Below are 25,161 nucleotides of genomic sequence, written 5' to 3'. Positions count from 1 at the left end.
GTGCTACGAATGGGTGCTGCTATGGTGACCAGTGAGCTGAGATAAGGCGGGGTTTTACCTAGCATAGACTTATAGATAACCTGTAGCCAGTGGGTTTGGCGACTAGTATGAAGCGAGATTTTTTGATACTTAAGTATATTTACAACCGAATACTTTTAGACTTTTACTCAAGTATTATTTTACTGGGTGACGTTCACTTTTACTTGAGTAACTTTCTATTAAGGTATCTATACTTTTACTCAAGTATGACAATTGGGTACTTTTTTCCACCATTGTATTATTAAAGTGTGTTCATCAAGGCTAGGCTATGTTAGATCTATTCAGTCATTGTGTCACATTTTTTAATGATCTATTTGCTGACCTTGCTAATAACTTTATATTTGAGCAAGTTTTAAACATACACTATTCGTTGTAAATGTATGTCAATATGTTATTTGGCTGGATTTATGGTTGACCCTGGGCGTTCAAGCATGCGCAGTAGGTCGCTTTTGGTACTTGAAAACTTTCAGGTGTCGTGAGTTCTCAATCTCATCGAGAGTGTAATGGACACGATTGTGAATTGAGAACACGGACAACTCTGTTTACAGGTAAATAATGCAAATACTTTCAGATATGTTAGCATTATTCAACTGAAATAAAATAATTGGACAATTTTATGAACGTGTTTGTTTACAAACTTCAAGTAATATTGCCAGATTATCGACCCTCCAATCAGTAAAATCGTGACATGGCAAATTGATTTACAAATAACCATCCGTAATTCGACCTCGTGCGTTTAAAATGGTGTGGAATTGAAACTTTACAATATGACTATACACTATACACAGGTACAATTCAACTTGATAAAACATTGTCTACTTTAAAGACTTAATTGTTAACGCTACCTACATTTTGTACGGTCAAATTTGAGTGATGAAACTGGAAGACAATGACGGGCATGGAGGAGCCAAAACATCCAGCAGGAAAAGAACAGCATCAGAATCTAAGAGGGATGAGAGCCCAACAGACAGGTGAGTTTCCTGAAGATACCTCATACCACTGGTCCTTGGTCAGGTTGTCGTCATGATAGAATTGGGTTTGGGGTGGAAGTGTGTATCGTTGAGGTTACTTATCTCAGTGACAAGGTAGTAGAATAGAGCCTATTCATTACAAAGAGGTCATTGTTTTTATCTGAATATAAATCAGGATTATTATGAAAAGCTAAATTCACACTTCCCTATGGTCCAACACAGGAAGAGGAGTAAGGATGGGGAAAGGGACAAAAAAGAGGAAACGGAGCTGAAGCACAAGGTAATGTAATGCATCATTTGGAGTGTTTGGAGAGTGGAACGTCAACTATATGAAAGTTAAGACCAGACAGAGGCAGCATGCATGAGATCCACACCCCATCTCAATTATATCGCGTGATAAACACCAGGCATTCATAATCAATCACTAACATCCAAATCTTAGCCTTACAGGAAAATACACCATTCATCCATACTCATGCATGCGCATGTCTGATGATCATTTTATTTCATAGGCGAAGCACTCCAGTTCTAAGCATCCTCGTAAACCTCTGCAGGAGCCGAAGATCACAAGGTGAGTATGGATAGATCTATCTATTAGGATTCATTTACATACAGGGGATATGTGAAAGCGCCCTTAATTACAATCTCCCACTTACATGTCTTCATTCACAATGAAGGGTGTAGTATTGTCCGATGTGTTCTGTTTTATTTAAATCAGGGGTCAACTTGTTTAGCGATTCATCTGATTTCATCTTGTTTTAACAATGCATTTGTTTCTGTCTTTCCTTCATCAGTTCTGGGGTTTTAAAAGCTGTCTCGGAGAACGACCATGCAGATGTGAAGACCAAAGGTGTAGCCATGGTAAGAACCACAGACTATCACCAGAGATCTGTACATAATGACAAGATGCTCATGTCTCCGCCCTAACAATGGGAGTCATCCCAAAGGCGGGAAGGCAGGCGACAAGTTTAGGTCCTAAATAAGCGCATTGGTCTTATTTTGGACAGATTTTGGTGTGACAGAAACCTCTCGCTTCACCTCTTCCTCTCTGCTATAACATGATATACACTGGCCTAGTTACTGCATATCCCTGTATTAGCAAAACATTTTAGATCATGTTTATTCATGGGGTTTCTGTCTTTCTCTCACAGGATGCATCACTACCTTCTGGAAAGAAGTAAGTTTTTCTCTGATGTTCAAATTATTCACCCCAAAAGTGAAAATATATTCTTGAACGTAAACGGTGGGAAAGCAAAGTTGGTGATTTTGTTTTTATTTTATTTTCAGCACCATTGACTTAAACAACAATATCTCTGCCAAGCACACGGAATCAGATGAGAGGAAAGTGACCAAGACAGAGATACAGGAAGTTGACTTGTTCGCACCAATTGAGCATTCAGATATGGAGAGGTAGGCTACAATTGACCCTTCGTTGCATGATGAGTTTATTTATTGACAAAAACGGTCACTTGGTTTGGGGTAAATTGCATTTCTCTCTTTAACTAGGTCTGACAAAAAATCCAAGAAAACTGGGGATTCACAAAAAGAGAAACACAAGGTACCTGACTAACCTTTTTTATTATTATTTTCAATTATCAATGTGATTGGTGATGTTGCTTGCCTTGTTTCTCACCTATTATGTCAATGTAGCACAAATCTAAAAGTAGCAAGAAGGGACACCACGGGACAGGCGAGAGAAATCCTGAGCATGGAAAAGTCGGTGAAATATCAGCTAACAGGTGAACAGCATTAAGTTCCACAGTAAAAATGCTTCATACAAGGAATATGCTATGCTCTGAGTGAACCAACTTGTTTTGCGTTGTTCATTTTAATGACAATATCAAATATGTGCCAAATGGCTATGTTTTGTGTTATGGTGGATTTTATAGTACATTTCCACAAAGCTTTATTTACAAGCATTTTCTCTTACCGTTTTAAATAGTTTGCATTTGAAAGTCATGCTAAAAGTGTTATTTTATTTTCTCTGTAGTTCCGATGGCAACTCTAAAAAGAGGAAGAGCAAAGATTCACGTGAAACTGATGTTCTACAGACCGGTGACGGTAAAAAAGAAACTGCCGTAAAAAAGGAGAATGCCAAGAAAGAAAGGGAGAAAAAAGATAGAAGTGGTAAAGACACAAAGACAACCGATGAAAAGAATCGTAAAAAGAAGCCAGAAGGAAAAGAGGAATCTAAGAAGAAAAGAAAAGATGGAGATGATGGGAAGTCCAAGAAGGAGAAGGGTGGTAAAAAAGAAGGGCAGGACAGTACATGGAAATGGTAATTGCGCAATTATTTACTCTGTATTGCATGTAATGGGCAAGTATCATATTTGACTGAATTTATATTTGTTTTTATAACATTTTTTCCCCCTGTTATAGTGGTTGACATTAATATTACGCTCATTTGTAGCCGGAACCGTTAACAGTCGTTTGTTTCTAGGGGGACACTATTAATAGTTCAACACACGTGTACATTGTTTTGACAGAGCTATGAAAGTCCTTGTCGCCTGTGAATCTCATTCATTCTTGCTAATCTGGAATGAACAAATACAGCATTTTTTTTGCAAACTTGATATATCAGTCGGTGAAATTTAATAGAAGTTGGTGTGCGGTTTACTCATTACGATTTTACCGAACTTCTGTAAAGATTAAGCATGAGCCCAAAGCCAGGTGAGTAAACGATGGCTAAAGCTGGCAAATAGCTAATCTTACAGTAGCTTACTCCAAACCACGCATGAACAGTATATCTAAGTAACGTTATATTTGTCAAAACAGTGCAGACAGTGACGACCAGGGTAATTCTAGCCAGCCACACATTGTTAATGTAAACGGGTACGTTAGCTAACCTTACTGTAGCTAGAGCTGGTATGGAGATGTTGTATTTTATATATTGTATTGTCTCACTTGTATTAGAAAAGGTTTGAAGGTTTAAAATCTATCTTTCTGTACTGTAATTAAATTGCGATACGCTTGCTGTCAGGTGGGAGGAAGGTAATTCCAACAACGGGAACAAGTGGACCACGTTGGAACACAAAGGTCCACTTTTCCCACCAGAATACGAGCCATTACCAAATAACGTGACCTTCTTTTACAATGGTGAGTTACTTACCACCCTATATTAAACCATCTTACTCGTCCTCATAGTTTCCCTGTCTCGTTTTAGCTTTACAGCAAAGCAGACCTAACATTCAGCGTTATGTGATTTATAGGGAACCCTGTAAAACTGAGTTTGGCTGCTGAGGAAGTAGCCACGTTTTACGCCAAGATGCTGGACCACGAGTACACAACCAAGAGTTCCTTCCAGGAGAACTTCTTCACCGACTGGAGAGAGGTTAGTCTCTGATTAAGTCTAGGCTTGAGTCGAGACTTGCGTTTTGCAATGAACAACCACACTTGTTAAGCAGCATTTTGTGTGTGTGTGTGAGTGTGAGAATGAAGGTCAATGTAGTGGTTGATATTGAGCTCATCAGGATTTTACATAACAGGAAATGACAGTAGAGGAGAGGGAACAGATCAAGAAGTTGTCAAAGTGTGATTTCACACACATCAACAAGTACTTCCTGGAGAAGTCTGAGGAGAAGAAGGCTATGACTAAAGAACAGAAACAGGTAACTTAGCCATGTATCAACAGCTTAGAGCTGCGTTTATAACGTTATGTAAGTATTGAAGTATATTGTTCCACTTGCTTTGAATTTAATTGATGGTACGTCATTCTGCATATCCAAGTGAATCCTCCAAAATATATATACATTTTTTGAGGTCACACTATCATTGCAAATCTGGAAGTCTTTGGATTGTGCTTCTGTTAGGTCCTGAAAGAGGAGAACAACAAGCTGACGGAGGAGTATGGCTTCTGTGAGCTGGACGGTCACCGGGAGAAGATCGGGAACTTCCGTGTGGAACCTCCGGGGCTGTTCCGTGGCCGGGGAGAACACCCCAAGATGGGCAAGCTGAAGAAGAGGATCCAGCCAGAGGAAATCACCATCAACTGCAGCAAGTGAGGGGCCCCGGGAGAGCACTAAGAACAAACAACATCACTATAACTTTATGGAACTCCCAATCGGGAATTAGTGGCCTAACTTATACATTTAAACAGCAAATATGTGCCGAAAGGCAATAAGCTATATAAATAGTGTTTTGGTTGTTTTTCCAGAGGCTCCAATATTCCGGTGGCCCCTAAGGGCCACAAGTGGAGGAAGGTGCAGCATGACAACACAGTGACCTGGCTAGCCTCCTGGGTGGAGAACGTCCAGGGCAACTTCAAGTACGTCATGCTCAACCCCAGCTCCAAACTCAAGGTACGGAGCCTTTCCCTTCACCTTTGTTTACCTCAGTGGGTTTGTTTTAGTGGAAAAACAAACCCAAACTTTTGAGAAGAGTCTGAAGACTGAACTCAGTAAAAAGATGGCATACATATCAAGCCAGTAGTTCAGAGTTTGCCTTAGACTATGTTTTTCTCTCTGTGCTCAGGGGGAGAAGGACTGGCAGAAGTACGAGGTGGCTCGTAAACTCAAGCTTAAGGTGGAGACAATCAGGAGGCAGTACCGTGATGACTGGAAGAACCGAGAGATGAAGACCAGACAGAGAGGAGTGGCTCTCTACTTCATCGACAAGGTACAGACCTCACAACTATGTCACCACAGTGTGGTTAACAAAATGCAAACCCCTTTAGATAACCTCAAACACATATTGTAGAACACTCATGTGTGCGTACTAGGGTTGGGTGAAGTCTATCTTTGTTCCATTATTTTCCCACATTTTGTTACATTACAGCCTTACTCTAAAATGTTTTTTTTTTTTTAAATCCCTCATCAATGTACGCACTACCCCATAATGACAGTAGAAACAGTAAAAAAAAAAAAAAATGTTGCACAAAAAATAAACTTATTTACATAGGTATTTAGACCCTTTGCTATGAGTCTCGAAATTGCGCTCTGGTGCATCCTGTTTCCATTGATCGTCCCTCATGTTTCTTGATTGGAGTCCACCTGTGGTAAATTTAAATTGTTTGGACATGATTTGAAAAGGCACACACCTGTCTATGTAAGGTCCCACAGTTGACAGTGCATGTCAGAGCAAAAACCAAGCCATGAGGTCGAAGGAATTGTCCATAGTGTCGAGGCACAGATCTGGGGAAGGGTGCAAAAATGTCTGCATCATTGAAGGTCCTCAAGAACACAGTGGCCTCATCATTCTTAAATGGAAGAAGTTTGGAACCACTGAGACTCATCCTAGATGAGGCCGCCCGGCCAAACTGAGCAATCGGGGAAGAATGCCGTTGGTCAGGGAGGTGTCCAAGAACCTGATGATCACTCTGACAGAGTTCCTCTGTGGAGATCGGAGAACCTTCCAGAAGAACAACCATATCTGCAGCACTCCACCAATCAGGCCTTTATGGTTGAGTGGCCAGATGGAAGCCACTCCTCAGTAAAAGGCGCATGACAGCCCACTTGAAGTTTGCCAAAAGGCACCTAAAGTACTCTCAAACCATGAGAAACAATATTCCCTGGTCTTATGAAACCAAGATTGAACTCTTTAGCCTGGATGACAGGCGTTACATCTGGAGGAAACCTGGCACCATCCCTACGGTGAAGCATGGTGGTGGTGGCAGCATCATGCTGTGGGGATGTTTTTCAGCGGCAGGGACTGGGAGACTAGTCAGGATCCAGGGAAAGATGAATGGAGCAAAGTACACAGAGATCCTTGATGAGAACCTGCTCCAGAGCGCTCAGGACCTCTGACTGGGGTGGAGGTCAGGACAACGACCCTAAGCACACAGCCAAGACAACACAGGGGTGTCTTTGGGACAAGTCTCAATGTCCTTGAGTGGCCCAGCGAGAGCCCGGACTTGAACCCGATCGAACATCTCTGGAGAGGGCTGAAAATAGCTGTGCAGCCATGCTCTCCATCCAACCTGACAGAGCTTGAAAATCTGCGGAGAATAATGGGAGAAACTCCCCAAATACATGTGTGCCAAGCTTGTAGCGTCATACCCAAGAAGACTCGAGGCTGTAATCGCTGCCAAAGGTGCTTCAACAAAGTACTGAGTTATTGGTCTGAATACTTATGTAAATGTGATATTTCAGGTGATATGGTGACCAGTCCCATATTGTTTAGCTCTGCTACAAATTTGAAATAAATCCTGAAATAAATTAATCCTTAAGCTTAATGTACCAGGAAAGGCAGTAATAGTTTATTAGCTTCTGAAACCCACAATGCCGACAAAGAAAAGTCACACCAAAAAGCCAGACTTAACGAGTGGAAGTTTAGTCTGAGGACGAAGGCGCCGTGCTAGCTTCATGTGCTAGTGGTGGAAGCAGGACTGAGGCGACAAATGCATGCAGTGCTGTTAGCTCCAAAGATATCCTCAAGGCCATCAAAGAAATTAATGCAGAATTCTCTATCAAATTCGTAAAATGTACTGTCAGCAGTGGACAAAGTTAAAAAGGAAGTCAAATAATGTGCTGGGCAAATCTCTCAGGCTGAGGTACGCATCTCTGGAACCAAAGACATTATAGCCCTGCAGGCAACGACCACCGCTCTTGAGGAAAAGGTTGAATCGCTTACCTCAACTAGTTGATTTGGAGGGCCCCAGCAGGAGATCGAACTTGAGACTGGTACATCTCCCCGACGGCGCCGAGGGGAGCGATGCTTGCTCATTCCTAGAGCGGTGGCTTCCCAAGGCTCTGAAGATGAAGCCACTCTGCTCTCCTTGATCATTGAGAGAGCTCATCAGATTTCTGGCCCACTATCTGCCCCCAACGCACCCCCGAGGGCTCTGGTAATGAAGTTGTTAAACTATAAAGATAAGATGCGCGTGGTGAATGCAGCCAGGGCGAAAGGGAGAGAACTTGCCGATTCTTGTAATGTTTTTCCCAGATCTCTCCATGGAAATCCACAAGCAGTAGAAACACTTCGAATGTGTCAAGCAACAGCGGCTAAGGCTATCCGGTATGGAATCATCTTTCCAGCGCACCTGAGGGTCTCCCACAGCGATCGTTGAAACACCAGCCGAGACAGAGCAGTTTCTTGAGAAGCTAGGCAGACGTGTGGAAGCGGAGCAACACTGAAGAAGAGGCAATAGCAACGTAAAGTTAAACTTTGATCTATTTTTGGGACATTTTCGTACTGTTGCTTTGGGTTTTGTCTAAACAGGTATTTACAGTTTGAGCCAGTTCACCGTGTTAGTTATCTAGTAACATGGTAGCACTGTCTATTAAACTATAATAACATGGCCAGTTTACAAGTAAGTCTTATTATAATTTTATGTACCATGAAACTTTACTTTTATGCATTGGAACATCCTGGTGCGGGTTTGTTTTCTTTAGGCCTGTAGGAGGCTAGATCACGGAGGCCTTATTTTCTGGCTCACTCCTGGTATTTTGTTTGGTTCTTTGTTAAATGGTCGACACAATATGGTGCAATGACAAGTGGCGGGGCAGAAGGTGTACAAAGGGGGAAAAAACTGCAGAGGCGGAGGCGGCACCTCGTGTGTGTGTGTGTGTGTGTGTGTGTGTGTGTAGATCTGAGCACCTTATACGGAGTGTCACTGGGAGGGGGAGGTCTGTTAGAGACTTTGGGGTAAGAGGGTTCATCACACATTCCTGGTTGATTGTTAGGCATGTGTTTTTGTACGTTGACGTGCTTTAAAGCGTCCTTTGTGTTTTTGTTTATGGTGGTAAGAGGTCTATTGGTATATTATTGCTGATCTAATGTGCTCTTGTGGGGCAATGTTTTAGTTTGTGTCCCTGGTAAATTCGATGACTCGTAGTGTTAAGATTAAATTTACATCCTGGAACTGTAGGGGATTAAATAAAACGGGTAATAAGTAGATTAAAACAACTTCAGGCGAAGATCATATTTTTGCAAGAATCACATCTTTTATCTGGTGACATTCCTAAGATACGCGAGAGGTGGCCTGGGCAGGTCGTTGCAGTCTCATTTAGTTCCCATGCAAGGGGAGTTATTATTCTTATCCATAAGTCCATTGCATATCAGATATTGCGAACAATTTGTGATCCCGCCGGCAGGTATATTATTATACGGGGTACCTTGCTGTCCGAGCAGTTTTAATTTAATGCATATAGTCCCAGCGAAGATGACTCTAAAGTCTTTTAATGATTTGTTTTTAAACCTTTCCACACTTCCATGTAATTATATTGTTGCAGGAGACTTTAATTGCACTTTAGATCCTGTTAAAGATGGCACCTCGGGTTCAAACTACTCCCACACCTAATCTAGGAAAACCATACAGCATTTTATGAAGGATTTAAACTTAATAGAGATTTTGAGAGAAATGAACCAGATGATGTGGAATACTCCTGTTACTCAAGCACTCACCAGACTATTTTTATGTTCTCAGCAGCATTACGCTCTAAAATTTGAAGATTGTTTTTATGATAGCATTGTCATCTCTGACCATGCTCCAGCATCTCTTATATATTCCGATTCTAATTTAGTAGGTGACCCACCTAAATGGCGCTTCCAACCTAAATGGCTGCAAGATACAAGTTTTACAGAATACATTGGACAGCAGTTTGACCTATACTTGTCAATTAATACAACAGACTTCAGCTTGTACTAGATGGGAAGCCTTTGTTGTGAGTGCTGAGGGAACTTTATGCACTTGGCCAGATGATTCTACATCTTTGTTGCATTCTTCATATGATTTGTCACAGTATTTACAAATGTACACAGCTTTTCCTTCTACATTAGCTGCAGTGAAATGTCTCCACACATCAGATAGTGCCTGGCATTTTCCTGTAAAGATTAGAAAAAAATTAACAAAAGAAAAACAGATTAAACAACTCCTTTATAAGATAAATGTTTTAAAATGAAACATGTATGGAAACAGTTGAATTACAACTCCTCAGTTAGCAGGCTCAAGCAAGCTAAAACCCACAGGGTAGCAAAAACTATCAGAAATTGTTAAGTTAGAAATTATTTAAACACACTTTGCTGTAGGCTACTATTTACCAGTCATTAAAAAATCATGTATGTCATATAAAATATATTCACCCCACCCAGTATTGTAATCAAAACTTACCAGAAAGCATTTAGTCCTTGGCTCAGACAGTGTAGTAGTGTGGGCTCAATAGCATCTCATTAGTGTGCAAGATCTTGAGAATCAGCTGCACATGTGATGGAGGAATGCACTGTGCATGCAGAGGGTTGCAATTCCATTGAATTGGGGATAGTTTAACCAAAATATGCCACAAGCTCTAGAATTTCCTTATGTGTGTCCCACAAAAAATGTTCACTGTTATAAGCTTACTTTTTTAATGAATTTAAGCAAAATTCCAGGCCTTAGTTTCCCATGGAAAATGTCTGGACATTTACCAGAAAGTTTCTGACCCTTTGCAACCCTAGAGGTATCACATATGATATCCCAAATATAGTATCAGTAAAATTGCCTCTCCATCCCAAAGTGTTTATCCTGGGGTTATACCCAATCAATCCTCATCTAAAGAACCAAGTACAAACACTTAGATATGTGCTTGTTGCAAGAAAAGTGCTTGATAGCTCTTGCCTGGGAAAGTGTGAACAGGCCTAGTATTGCCCAATGGCTTAGGGAAATGTCATCTTGCCTAACCATGGAAAAGATAACACATACGGTTAAGGGTAAACGACATGTTTGAAAAGGTTTGGGGACCATTTTTGGATTTTGTGGAGCAGCGTGATGTGGGTGAAATATTGGCTAATGAAGGGAACTCTGGGTAGTGTACTATGCTTTGTGTGCATGTGGGGTGATGGTGAGAGATATCCGATTGGCTTGTGGCGCTGTGTTTCATCTGAAATTTGTCCCAAATGTTCTATCCTATTGCTTCAGACCACTGTAAAATTTAATTTGGGTGGTTTTACGCTTCTGTAACACTTTTGTTTCGTCTTTGATGGAACTTATTTTTTTGCTTTTAACTTTTGATGTGGTTTTTGATGGGTTTTTTTTCATGTAATATCTGCTTATGTCTTGTTAAAGAAGAAAAATCTAACATTGTTTAAAAAAAAAAGTGATTTCAGTTTTCAATTTTTTTAATTTTTTTAAATATAATTTCTTAACCTGTTTTTGCTTTGTCATTATTGGGTAATGTGTGTATATTGGGGGGGGGGGGGACTATTTAATCCATTTTTGAATAAGGCTGTAACGTAACTGTAGAAAAAGTTGAGGGGTCTGAATACTTTCTGAATGCACTGAAATGGGCGATAGCAAATAGAAATATAATAATTAGTTGGAATGTGCCTTGTGTGCTGCCCGACTCCGTGCTTACGCACCGCCAGCACCGCCAGTCATGTTCAAATTGGCTAAACCGTCGTCTGCCACATGACGATGTCGCCGCCATCGATGGCTATCAAGACAGTAATATGCTAATATTATCCAACCCTACCTAGTACCCACATGTACAGTATACCTCATGTACAGTATATCTCCCTCACTAACGTGTGTGTGTGTGTGTGTGTGTGTGTGTGTGTGTGTGTGTGTGTGTGTGTGTGTGTGTGTGTGTGTGTAGCTGGCCCTGCGAGCGGGGAATGAGAAGGAGGAGAGTGAGACAGCGGACACGGTGGGCTGCTGCTCTCTGAGAGTGGAACACATCACCCTGCACCAGGAGAAGGGGGGCCAGGAGTTCATGGTGGAGTTTGACTTCCTGGGCAAAGACTCTATTCGCTATTATAACGAGGTGCCTGTGGAAGGCAGGGTGAGCAGCACTGTCTAGCACCTGTTACATCTCCTCTCCACCATTATTATGGGGTGGCAAGCAAGGATTAAACATCTGTCTAATGTGCAAAGACATTATTTGTACACAGGTTTTCAAGAACCTGAAGCTGTTCATGGAAAACAAGGATCCTGAGGATGACCTGTTTGATAGAATAAACGTAAGTTGAAGACCTCCACCAGTTTATTTCATGTTTGCTCTAAAATGAGTGTCACCCAAATAATGACTAGCTAGCTATGTGATTCACCCAGTAGCCTTATCTAGCTGTGCGGATACAGTTACACTTGGTTGTTGTTTGTTTGGTAGACTACCTACTTGAACAAGCATTTGAACCAGTCCATGCCGGGGCTGACAGCAAAAGTGTTCAGAACCTTCAACGCCTCCACCACTCTGCAAGAACAGCTCAACAAGCTCACCACTGGTTAGCCCACTTCCTTTTACACCATCAACACACTCAGTGCAGGTTTTTTTCTAGATCTAGTTTAGAATAGCTGCTCTGGCTACCCTCTGTGACATACGTAGCCCTAGTTGTTTTTCTGGAATTGGTCTCGGGCCTAACACCACCCATGCCAATATATTCTCCAAACGACACTGGCTTCTCGGGCATTATCACTTGTGTTCTCGGTGTTATAACTGTATGAAGCTGTGAAACAAGCAGATGTATAGTGAAGACAGTACAATATTGAAAGACATGCCTGTTTTCCTCCTCAGCTGACATGAGTCTGGAGGAGAAACTGCTTTCCTATAACCGAGCCAACAGAGCTGTGGCCATTCTCTGTAACCACCAGAGGGCAGCACCCAAGACCTTTGAGAAATCCATGCAAAACTTGCAGGACAAGGTAACTGGAATATGTATGAATGGTGTATGTTTTTTTTTCTGTACAGTTTATTTAGTAGATAGTGCTTCTTATAGTGCCATTTTAAAACCATCTATGCTCCTTTGCAATATTGTCTAATGTTCAGATCCATTATCTTGATTATTTTTGTTTTATTACCATATAAGCATGTACAGAAATTCCCTTTAACAGTGAATCATTGTCTAACATACTCCATTTTATTGTTCCAGGTTGCGCAGAAGCAGCAACAGTTAGATGTGGCCAAGAAGGAGCTGAAAGAAGCCAAAAAAGAGCACAAGAAGGGCGGAACTGAGAGGACCAGGAAGTGAGTACTTTTTGATAGGGTGAAATTGACCAGTGAAATGAGTGAATCTTGCAGTTGGTCATTTGACTCTACTGTTACTGACATTGTAGGATAACAACCAGTGGATTTGACCTTTCATAACCTATAAACTACTTCTACAATTTCAGCTGGAAGGGCTATTTCAAATTGCTACTGCGGTGCTTGTTAGGCTACTGAGCCTCTATTGCTTTAACATCAGATCATTCTGTTGATCAAATTTAAGCCAGGCAAGCTCAATCAAGCACAGATAAATAATTATACTTTTTATTTATATACATACATACATACATACATACATACATACATACATACATACATACATACATACATACATACATACACTGCTCCAAAAAATAAAGGGAACACTTAAACAACACAATGTAACTCCAAGTCAATCACACTTCTGTGAAATCAAACTGTCCACTTAGGAAGCAACACTGATTGACAATAAATTTCACATGCTGTTGTGCAAATGGAATAGACAACAGGTGGAAATTATAGGCAATAAGCAAGACACCCCCAATAAAGGAGTGGTTCTGCAGGTGGTACCACAGACCACTTCTCAGTTCCTATGCTTCCTGGCTGATGTTTTGGTCACTTTTGAATGCTGGCGGTGCTTTCACTCTAGTGGTAGCATGAGACGGAGTCTACAACCCACACAAGTGGATCAGGTAGTGCAGCTCATCCAGGATGGCACATCAATGCGAGCTGTGGCAAGAAGGTTTGCTGTGTCTGTCAGCGTAGTGTCCAGAGCATGGAGGCGCTACCAGGAGACAGGCCAGTACATCAGGAGACGTGGAGGAGGCCGTAGGAGGGCAACAACCCAGCAGCAGGACCGCTACCTCCGCTTTTGTGCAAGGAGGAGCACTGCCAGAGCCCTGCAAAATGACCTCCAGCAGGCCACAAATGTGCATGTGTCTGCTCAACGGTCAGAAACAGACTCCATGAGGGTGGTATGAGGGCCCGACGTCCACAGGTGGGTGTTGTGCTTACAGCCCAACACCGTGCAGGACGTTTGGAATTTGCCAAAGAACACCAAGATTGGCAAATTCGCCACTGGCGCCCTGTGCTCTTCACAGATGAAAGCAGGTTCACACTGAGCACACGTGACAGACGTGACAGAGTCTGGAGACGCCGTGGAGAACGTTCTGCTGCCTGCAACATCCTCCAGCATGACCGGTTTGGCAGTGGGTCAGTCATGGTGTGGGGTGGCATTTCTTTGGGGGGCCGCACAGCCCTCCATGTGCTCGCCAGAGGTAGCCTGACTGCCATTAGGTACCGAGATGAGATCTTCAGACCCCTTGTGAGACCATATGCTGGTGAGGTTGGCCCTGGGTTCCTCCTAATGCAAGACAATGCTAGACCTCATGTGGCTGGAGTGTGTCAGCAGTTCCTGCAAGAGGAAGGCATTGATGCTATGGACTGGCCCGCCCGTTCCCCAGACCTGAATCCAAGCACATCTGGGACATCATGTCTCGCTCCATCCACCAACGCCACGTTGCACCACAGACTGTCTAGGAGTTGGCGGATGCTTTAGTCCAGGTCTGGGAGGAGATCCCTCAGGAGACTATCCGCCACCTCATCAGGAGCATGCCCAGGCGTTGTAGGGAGGTCATACAGGCACGTGGAGGCCACACACACTACTGAGCCTCATTTTGACTTGTTTTAAGGACATTACATCAAAGTTGGATCAGCCTGTAGTGTGGTTTTCCACTTTAATTTTGAGTGTGACTCCAAATCCAGACCTCCATGGGTTGATAAATTGGATTTCCATTGATTATTTTTGTGTGATTTTGTTGTCAGCACATTCAACTATGTAAAGAAAAAAGTATTTAATAAGATTATTTCTTTCATTCAGATCTAGGATGTGTTGTTTTAGTGTTCCCTTTATTTTTTTGAGCAGTATGTGTGTGTATGTATGTATATATATATATATATATATATATATGTGTGTGTGTGTGTGTGTGTGTGTGTGTGTGTGTGTGTGTGTGTATATATATAAATATGTGTGTGTGTGTGTATATAAATTTGACCCAAGGTCTGGTCTCCTGCTCTCCCCAGGCTTGTTGAGAAGACAGAGTCTGTGGTGAAGAGGCTGGAGGAACAGCTGAAGAAACTCCAGCTGCAGATGACTGACAGGGAGGAGAACAAGGTCATCGCTCTGGGCACGTCCAAACTCAACTACCTGGACCCCAGGATATCAGTGGCCTGGTAACCACCATTTTAGCCTAACATTTATCCTTGACCTCTGTCAGTTCCACAACACTTGTTGCCCTCTAAAAATATACTTTTTTTCACTTTGTATTTTTGTAGCATGTGATTGACTTTAACATTTATTTTCATGGCAGGTGTAGGAAATTCAATGTGCCAATCGAGAAGATTTACAACAAAACCCAAAGAGACAAGTTTGCTTGGGCCATTGATATGACTGAAGAAGATTTTCAGTTTTGAACTGTTGCCTTGTCAGCTAGACAGATTTTGCATTGTTTAATTTCCTGTTACTTTTTTTGTTCCCTTTTTTCATTTCAACTACTTAGGTCTTTGTTGTTGGTTACTAGCAGTGTTTGTTTTCTGACTTGACAATGTGCACATCTGTGAGAATTAATCAGTTATAATAGACAAGAGGAACATTTTGTGTTTAAGATTTGTTTCCTTTGTTAACAATAGTAAATGTGTGAAATAAAATACCTTTTCATTGATATGTTAAGTGTTTGACGCCTTACTAATGAGTGAATTTCTACGGCTCTTCAAACATTTTAAATGTAACATGCAACAATTTCAATGATTTTACTGAGTTAGTTCATAGAAGGAAATCAGTCAATTGAAATACATTTATTAGGCCCTAATCTATGGATTTCACATGACTGGGCAGGAGAGCAGCCGTGGGTGGGCCTGGAAGGACCACCTACTGGGGAGCCAGGTCCAGCCAATGAGTTTTCCCCACAAAAGGACTTTATTACAGACAGAAATACCCCTCAGCAGCCTCCACTGGCTTCTTGATACGCCACACCTGTCAGGTGGATGGATTATCTTGGCAAAGGAGAAATACAAATTTGGACACATGGAACATTTCTGGGAATTTATTTCACCTCATGAAACATGGGACAAGCACTTTACATGTTTCATTCATATTTTTGTTCAAGGTAAATACACTAATTTCCCATTACAGAAGCAGAGGTACATCCCATAACATGACTTATGATTCATATCTAGATATAATTGGCCCTTTTAAATTAAGGGTTAAGATGAATAGAACTTGGGGTTTAAGGCTGGGTTTCTGTATAGCACTTCGTTACATCTGTAAAAAGGGCTTTATAAATACATTTGATGAGAAATGTTATAAAGTGAGGTTTGTTATGAATACATTAGTGTCATATATCAAGAAAGATGCCTATATCCAGCTGTGACTTAACATGCGTTTTATTTTAAATCAGTATATAAAGAGAACTAAATAAAATCATATCAATATACCAACAAGTTAAAGATGCGAGAATGTACTCATGGATATTGTCTTTGCAGTTTGACGCTCCGATGGGTTGGGCTGTATTAACATGGCAAGTTCAATTCTCCTATCATCTCGGAATGCAACCCTCACAACCTGCCTCTAGTCATACCGACTGGATTGGAGGCTTGTGTTTTACCAGCCTTGTTAGCGTAGTTTAAATCTCACCAGGCGAAAGAACGTGCATGAATTTAAAAGGTTCATCTCTGTGGTGTATGAAAACATTGTCCTGTTAAGTGTGCGACTGGCATGAAGTAGTACACTGTAATGGGAGATTTTTTGAGCTACAAGACAATGTGAATCAACAGTTGTTTTGTATTCATCGTCAGGTCTTTTTACACACACATCCTTTTTTTATGTGTTGTCTGTGAAGAAGACACCATAGTTTGACAGCTTTTTACATTTGTCAGTAGTGCTGATGTGAATGTTATTTTCCTCTTCGTATGCATGAGTACTGCTGCGATAGCCCCAAGTGATGCCAGACTCATGTGGTTCCCCACAGGACTGTGGTCAGTAGACTGCAACTCGCCACATCAAAACGCTGTGTGCAGCTCCTCAAAAAGACAGGAAATGTGGGACAAATTCCTCCAGGCCGCATTCCGTTTGCTGCCTGACTGCCTGTAACCCTGGACGCCTGGAAAGTGGTCCTTTTGTTTGACCCTTTTTGCAACTTCTGTCTAGCTTGTCTGAACAGGATATCCTCACGCCTCCTAACTCAAACTCTGTTGCAGCTAAACCTAGTTCTTAAATGTATTTAACCCCTCCTGATGGCGGAGAGAAAAATGTACTTTTTAAAGTACTGATGTTATACACATGTTATACACATTTTGCCATGTAGCTGAGAGAACATTTAGCAATTTAAAAATAAACTTTAATGCAAGTCTACTAATTTTTCCCTGAGGGAGAGAGTAATTCTTGCAATTTTAAAACTAATTTCTGGCAATTCTACACATTTTGCCATGATTTTGCCATGTTAATGAAATCTGAGTGAGAGTGACTAACAAAATCAATGAGGTCCCCCTGGAGGTCAGGGCCCCTGGGCAAGTGCCGTGCCTGGTCGGTATTCGGTCATGATTACTGTAAGTTTAGCTAATCTAAAAATTGTTAGCTGACAAGTCTAATTCAGTGACTGACAAAACAAGAGAAAAACTGCTGATGCACAACGAAATTGTATACTTGCATCTTGTGTATTCTACTATTCTAACTGTCAACAGTAAATTCCTATTATTTATATTTTTTGGGGGGGGGCTTAGGCCTGGAGCCGGGCATGAGTACACATGCTCTAGGCCACCAATGAATCATGCAACAGTCTATTTAACATTGCAACAGTGTATTGTGTAGACATTCTAATACGCTGAAAATTAGAAAAATAACACTTCTTTGCTCCTCTCAAGAGGCCCTTGCAGTCTACAAATGTCCTCCGCCTTTCAATAGCAGTTTGAGATCTGACCTACTGAGCTCTGTCTCAGTAGTAAACCCCTTAATCGGACCAAATTCACATAGAAATATGTATTAGATCTATCATTCTAATTGAAAGCATGTCTGAGAAGCAGTAGATCTTTTCTATGTGTGCTATTTCTATGCTTCTGTGTTCTTAAATTTCAATTTTGCATCTTTTACTTTCGGTTTTGTACACCAGCTTTAAACAACTGAAAATACAATATATTTGGGTACGCCCCTTCTCCCCCGATTGCTCAGTTTGGCCGGGTGGCCAGCTCTAGGAAGAGTCTTGGTGATTCCAAACTTCTTCCATTTAAGAACGATGGAGGCCACTGGGACCTTGGGGACCTTCAATGCTGCAGACATTTTTTTGGTACCCTTCCCCAGATCTGTCCCTCGACACAATCCTGTCTCGGAGCTCTACGGACAATTCCTTCGACTTCATGGCTTGGTTTTTGCTCTGACATGCACCGTCAACTGTGGGACCCTATATAGACAGGTGTGTGCCTTTGCAAATCATGTCCAATAAATTGAATTTACCACAGGTGGACTCCAATAAAGTTGTAGAAACATCTTAAGGATGATCAATGGAAACAGGATGCACCTGACCTCAATTTCGAGTCTCATAGCAAAGGGTCTGAATACTTATGTAAATAAGGTATTTCTGTTAGTCAAAAACTTTCGCTTTGTCATCATGGGGTATTGTGTGTAGATAGATGAGGACAATTTTTAAAAAAAATCTATTTTAGAATAAGGCTGTAATGTAACAAAATGTGGAAAAAGTGAAGGGCTCATATCATACTAAAGGGAGTATCTCTGATTTACGTACAGAATAATACGAAATGCTCTGAGACCACATTGATCACTCTCTCTCTCATAACTTTGTTGGTCATTGTTTGGACAGTTTTTCTCTGCAAGGGAGCAATACAAAAATAATACACTGAACCTGATTGATGCATCCATTCGCTGTTGGTGTTGTGAGCTTGGCATGCCCCGGAGGAAACAGAAAGCCTAGTCAGAATGCTCATTGTTCTAGGTCCTCATTTGAAGTTTGGGCTTGCGAGAAGACTTTGTAGAACAACAGCCAGTGCTCTTGATCTTCCATAGCCTTGTTATTAATGGCAGTTAGCCATCTATGGATGTGGAAGGTTCAGTTCAAACTGCTACTGAGATGCTTGTTACTGATCCTCCAATGGTTGGACTCCTTTTTTCAAATGTTCAAATGTTCTGGGCTACATTTTTAATTGAGGGTTATTATTAATGACTGAATCAGTCTACTTTATGGCAGTTCACTATCTGTGCATGTGGAAGGATTGGTTCCTTCAAACTAATCCTCCAATGATCATCAGTGCAGGTTTCTCTTCTTTTTTTTCTTAAATTAGGGTTATTATTAATGACTGATTATAGTTGCTTATTTTTGAAACAGCAGGGGGAGACAACCCAATGGGACTCGACACACAAAAATCTCGTTTTCAGAACCCCAGAGCCAGAACGACATTCCTTCTTTCCCAGATCTGGCTGTGTTTGTGTCTTCTTGTGTTGGTCGTCAAAGCACCATATGACCACCACATTGAGATGTTCAAGCAACAACACTCACTGCGTAATGTTTCTCCTTCAATTATTTCACAGACAGTTGGCTTGTCAAGCAGTTTGCCTGAGGATGAAACATCAACTTTTGTCTGGTTTGTCTGATCAGACAACCGAGATGACCTGTCTGAAGAAGAACGCTTGATTTTCCCTGTTCTCACATAAGTTATTCTGTTATTAGTTAAAAATAAGAATAAATACTGTGTTGTCCATTTACTGGTTACTCACTGGGCAAAAATATATGTGACAATGTTGGAACAATTTGGAAAACTGATTGGATTTGAAAAAAGTCATCAACCTCAGAGAATTTCGTCTTTTTGTTTCACACCACTTTTAACCTAAATCCAATGACATGGGGACATTTTTGATTGATATCAAATCAAATCAAATGTTATTTGTCACATGCGGAGAATACAACAAGTGTAGACTTTACCGTGAAATGCTTACTTACAAACCCTTAACCAGCAATGCTGTTTTAAGAAAAATAAGAGTTAAGACAAATATTTACTAAATAAACTGAAGTAAAAAGTAACAATAAAATAACAATAATGAGGCTATACACAGGTGTACCGGTACACAGTCAATGTGCGGGGGTACAGGTAGGGGTAAAGTGACTGCATAGATAATAAACAGTGAGTAGCAGCAGCGTAATTTCAAAAAAATATATAATAATAATAAATAACTAAAAAGTAAACCATTTTACTTTTTTTTTTATTAATAAATTGGGGGGGCAATGCAAATAGTCTGGGTTGTAATTTGATTAGCTGTTGAGCAGTCTTATGGCTTGGGGGTAGAAGCTGTTAAGAAGCCTTTTGGACCTAGACTTGGCACTCCGGTGCCGCTTGCCATGCGGTAGCAGAGAGAACAGCCTATGACTGGGGTGGCTGGAGTCTGGCAATTTTCAAATCAAATTTTATTGGTCACATACACATGGTTAGCAGATGTTAATGCGAGTGTAGCGAAAATGCTTGTGCTTCTAGTTCCAACCGTGCAGTAATATCTAACAAGTAATCTAACAATTTCACAACAACTACCTTATACACACAAGTGTAAAGGAATGAATAAGAATATGTACATATAAATATATGGATGAGCGATGGCCGAACGGCATAGGCAAGATGCAGTAGATGGTATAGAGTACAGTATATACATATGAGATGAGTAATGTAGGGTATGGAAACATTATATAAAGTGGCATTGTTTAAAGTGACTAGTGATACATTTATTACATCCAATTTTGAATTATTAAAGTGGCTAGAGATTTGAGTCTGTGTGTAGGCAGCAGCCTCTCTGTGTTAGTGATGGCTGTTTAGCAGTCTGATGGCCTTGAGATAGAAGCTGTTCTTCAGTCTCTCGGTCCCAGCTTTGATGCACCTGTACTGACCTCGCCTTCTGGATGATAGCGGGGTGAACAGGCCGTGGCTCAGGTGGTTGTTGTCCTTGATGATCTTTTTGGCCTTCCTGTGACATCGGGTGTTGTAGGTGTCCTGGAGGGCCGGTAGTTTGCCCCCGGTGATGCGTTGTGCAGACCTCACTGCCCTCTGGAGAGCCTTACGGTTGTGGGCGGAGCGGTTGCCGTACCAGGTGGTGATACAGCTCGACAGGATGCTCCCGATTGTGCATCTGTAAAAGTTTGTGAGTGTTTTTGGTGACAAGCCAAATTTCTTCAGCCTCTTGAGGTTGAAGAGGCGCTGTTGCGCCTTCTTAAACACGCTTTCTGTGTGGGTGGACCATTTCAGTTTGTCCGTGATGTGTATGCTGAGGAACTTAAAACTTTCCACTTTCTCCACTACTGTCCCGTCGATGTGGATAGGGGGGTGCTCCCTCTGCTGTTTCCTGAAGTCCACGATCATCTCCTTTGTTTTGTTGACATTGAGTGTGAGGTGATCTTCCTGACACCACACTCTGAGGGCCCTCACCTCCTCCCTGTAGGCTGTCTTGTCCTTGTTGGTAATCAAGCCTACCACTGTAGTGTCGTCTGCAAACTTGATGATTAAGTTGGAGGCGTGCATGGCCACGCAGTCATGGGTGGACAGGGAGTACAGGAGAGGGCTGAGAACGCACCCTTGTGGAGCCCCAGTGTTGAGGATCAGAGGGGTGCAGATGTTGTTTCCTACCCTCACCACCTGGGGGCGGCCCGTCAGAAAGTCCAGGACCCAGTTGCACAGGGCGGGGTCGAGACCCAGGGTCTCAAGCTTAATGACGAGTTTGGAGGGAACTATGGTGTTAAATGCTGAGCTGTAATCGATGAACAGCTTTCTTACATAGGTATTCCTCTTGTCCAGATCGGTTAGGGCAGTGTGATTGCGTCGTGTGTGGACCTATTGGGGCGGTAAGCAAATTGGAGTGGGTCTAGGGTGTCAGGAAGGGTGGAGGTGATATGATCCTTGACTAGTCTCTCAAAGCACTTCATGATGACGGAAGCGAGTGCTACGGGGCGATAGTCGTTTAGCTCAGTTACCTTAGCTTTCTTGGGAACAGGAACAATGGTGGCCCTCTTTGAAGCATGTGGGAACAGCAGACTGGGATAGGGATTGATTGAATATGTCCATAAACACACCATCCAGCTGGTCTGCGCATGCTCTGAGGACGCGGCTAGGGATGCCGTCTGGGCCGGCAGCCTTGCGAGGGTTAACATGTTTGAATGTTTTACTCACGTTGGCTGCGGTGAAGGAAAGTCTGCAGGTTTTGGAAGCGGGCCATGTCAGTGGCACTGTATTGTCCTCAAAGCAAGCAAAGAAGTTGTTTAATTGGTCTGGAAGCAAGATGTCGGTGTCTGCAACGGAGCTGGTTTTCATTTTGTAATCCGTGATTGACTGTAGACCCTGCCACATACGTCTCGTGTCTGAGCCGGTGAATTGCGACTCTACTTTGTCTCTATACTGACACTTAGCTTGTTTGATTGCCTTGCGGAGGGAAAAGCTACACTGTTTGTATTCGGTCATGTTTCCGGTCGCCTTGCCATGATTAAAAGCCGTGATTCGCACTTTCAGTTTTGCGCGAGTGCTGCCAGCAATCCAAGGTTTCTGGTTGGGGAAGGTTTTAATAGTCACCGTGGGTACAACATCACCGATGCAGTTGCTAATAAACTCGCTCACCAAATCAGCGTATACATCAATGTTGTTGTCTGAGGCTATCCGGAACATATCCCAGTCCACGTGATCGAAGCAATCTTGAAGCGTGGAATCAGATTGGTTGGACCAGCGTTGAACAGACCTGAGCACGGGCGTTTCCTGTTTAAGTTTCTGTCTATAGGCTGGGAGCAACAAAATGGAGTTGTGGTCAGATTTGCCGAAAGGAGGGCTTTATATGCGTCGCGGAAGTTAGAGTAGCAACGATCCAGAATTTTGCCAGCCCGGGTCGCGCATTCAATATGCTGATCAAATTTAGGGAGCCTTGTTTTCAGATTAGCCTTGTTAAAATCCCCAGCTACAATAAATGCAGCCTCAGGATATTTTAGGGTCTTCCTCTGACACCGCCTGGTATAGAGGTCCTGGATGGCAGGAAGCTTTGCCCCAATGATGTACTGGGCCATGCGCACTACCCTCTGTAGCGCCTTATGGTCAGATACCAAGCAGTTGCCATAGCAGTCAAGATGCTCTCGATGCTGCCAGCTGTAGACATTTTTGAGAATCTGAGGACACATGACAAATCTTTTCAGCCTCCTGGAGAGGAATAGGCGTTGTCGTGCCCTGTTCACGACTGTCTTGGTGTGTTTGGACCGTGATCGTTTGTTGGTGATGTGGACACCAAGGAACTTGAAGTTCTCAACCTACTTCACTACAGCCCTGTTGACGGGAATGGGGGTGTGCTAAATGATTTCACATTGAATTCCCATTCATTGACAGCTCAACAAAATGTAAATCAAAACTAAACGTTTAACTAATGTCTGTGCCCAGTGGGTATCTACTCTAGGTCATAGAATCAGGATTTTAGTTATAGTTTCTAGTGCCTAATACACCTCAAATCACTTCAGTCTGGATGTTAATGTTAAAGCCCAGCGTGGGATTTCTATCCATCTATCTGTATCTGCCATCCCTCCACAATTCTCGCCATTCCCGTCTTCCAGAAAGTGATCTGTCCTCTCAAAGGGCCTGAGTGAAGATGAGGTCAGCTGATTCCCTTCTGTAAGGGGCCGCTAACCCTTGACTTCTGGGTCCTGTCACCCCCGGCAACAAAGGCCAGAAGGATTCCCTCCCTAATCGGCCTCCAGACCTCCCCGAGCAGGAGAGGAGCCCTGTAGAGGACCACAGACACAGCTAAGACCACAGACACAGCTGCTCTTTTCATCTCCTCACAGACACTCCCTCATTCATACTCTGTTCCTTCAATGGAGGATCTCCATTAAACATGTCTTTTAGTCCAAGATTATTCTGTATCCAGTGTCCGGGAAACTGTCCCAAAGTGCATGTAGGAGTACTTTTATGTTATAGTTCTAAAGCACAGCTTAGCACCTGACAGTCAACATTGGTGGAAATGTATCAGCATGTCTGGAGGGAAGGGATAGGGGGATGGAGAAGGTGTGACAGGATGTCAGTCAGTGATTGGCGTCAAGTTTAAATACTTGTACTTTATAGCATGTTGACTATCTTCAATAGCTCTTTGTCCAGACATTGACATTGAGGAAACATTCATATCTACTTGATTAAACCACAAACTGAGATTTGATATCAGAACCGTTCAATGCCTTCATCAATTGCAATACTAAGTACTCATTCAAGACATGCCCATTCATGGACATGAAATATAATTTTTTTACTTTCTCGGGTTGCATTTTCACCCCTCTGAGCATCAAAAGGGCATCCAACACAAGCATGTTTCATTAAGCAACACAAATGCCCTTAGTAAGTATATTTTGGTCTTGTTAAATACACTTAGGTTCCCTGGAGGGTTTGGGTGAGCCAGTGCTAGGCGTAGAGGAGTAGACTTTCACTTCTGCACACACACACACACACACACACACACACACACACACACACACACACACACACACACACACACACACACACACACACACACAGCGCAGAACACACACCAACGTGAGACCTTCTACGACTTAGTAGATGAATATCAAAATATAAGGACGCTGAAGTTGGCCATAATGATGGTAGCGATATTGTAAATATATATTGTTTACATTGATAAATAGATTATGGATTTTTATAGATGTGTCTGGATACAATGTATCAAATAATATATTCTCTCAGTGCATGAATTGGTTATCTTTCTGCAAGACAAGACATACTGTACAGTAACTAAGACAGAGTAGTCCATTTGCAGAATGTTGCTATTGGACTTCACAACGTTAGAATACAACGCTTGGGTGTCTCATTGGACTTTGCTATTGACTTCAGGAGCAGGACTTCATACTGCAGGCTTCTTGTATGTTTAGATTCAACCAAGCGGATGCATAATTCATGTAGCTGTCACTGAGGAAATGCAGTTAGATTGGAGTGAGAGGGAATTTTTGACCAAGCGCTGACAGATATCTGTCTCACTACTCAACTGCAAGGCATATTTATATTCCACCAAATTATTCATAACCCATGAGATTTCAATGTAAATAGTGAATGCATTTATGTTGCATTTATATTGCTATAGCCTGATGTAACATTTAGATATTGTGTGATGTGTGTGTTGTATCACTGTACAGTGGATTCATGTATGGCAATACCCTGAACATGTATTTCTTTGAATGTGTAATATTTTACATTAATAATCATTTATGACAGTG

At 42.0% G+C, this 25,161-nt stretch overlaps 1 protein-coding gene across 2 annotated transcripts; it reads left to right on the top strand.

Annotated features, from left to right (window-relative positions):
• Positions 1 to 479: 479 nt before the first annotated feature.
• Positions 480 to 15,599, top strand: top1mt (DNA topoisomerase I mitochondrial). Of its 2 annotated transcripts, XM_029693184.1 has the most exons (23): positions 480 to 587; positions 911 to 1,010; positions 1,233 to 1,290; positions 1,523 to 1,581; positions 1,805 to 1,871; positions 2,162 to 2,187; positions 2,298 to 2,420; positions 2,517 to 2,568; positions 2,661 to 2,749; positions 3,001 to 3,288; positions 3,991 to 4,106; positions 4,220 to 4,341; positions 4,496 to 4,618; positions 4,820 to 5,007; positions 5,164 to 5,308; positions 5,481 to 5,624; positions 11,516 to 11,701; positions 11,811 to 11,879; positions 12,026 to 12,140; positions 12,431 to 12,558; positions 12,786 to 12,880; positions 14,960 to 15,109; positions 15,247 to 15,599. In XM_029693184.1, the coding sequence occupies exons 2-23, from the start codon at positions 913 to 915 to the stop codon at positions 15,347 to 15,349; spliced, it is 2,544 nt and encodes an 847-aa protein (XP_029549044.1). In that variant the 5' UTR covers positions 480 to 587; positions 911 to 912; the 3' UTR covers positions 15,350 to 15,599. The 2 variants fall into 2 exon arrangements, with proteins under 2 accessions (XP_029549044.1, XP_029549051.1); XM_029693191.1 differs by lacking the exons at positions 480 to 587; positions 911 to 1,010; positions 1,233 to 1,290; ... (5 more) ...; positions 2,661 to 2,749; positions 3,001 to 3,288 and adding an exon at positions 3,462 to 3,680.
• Positions 15,600 to 25,161: the final 9,562 nt, after the last annotated feature.

This window comes from Salmo trutta, chromosome 2 (assembly GCF_901001165.1).
Source record: "Salmo trutta chromosome 2, fSalTru1.1, whole genome shotgun sequence".
Lineage (NCBI taxonomy): Eukaryota > Metazoa > Chordata > Actinopteri > Salmoniformes > Salmonidae > Salmo > Salmo trutta.
Note: the sequence above shows the minus strand (reverse complement) of the source record. Positions and strands in the feature narration are given on the sequence as shown.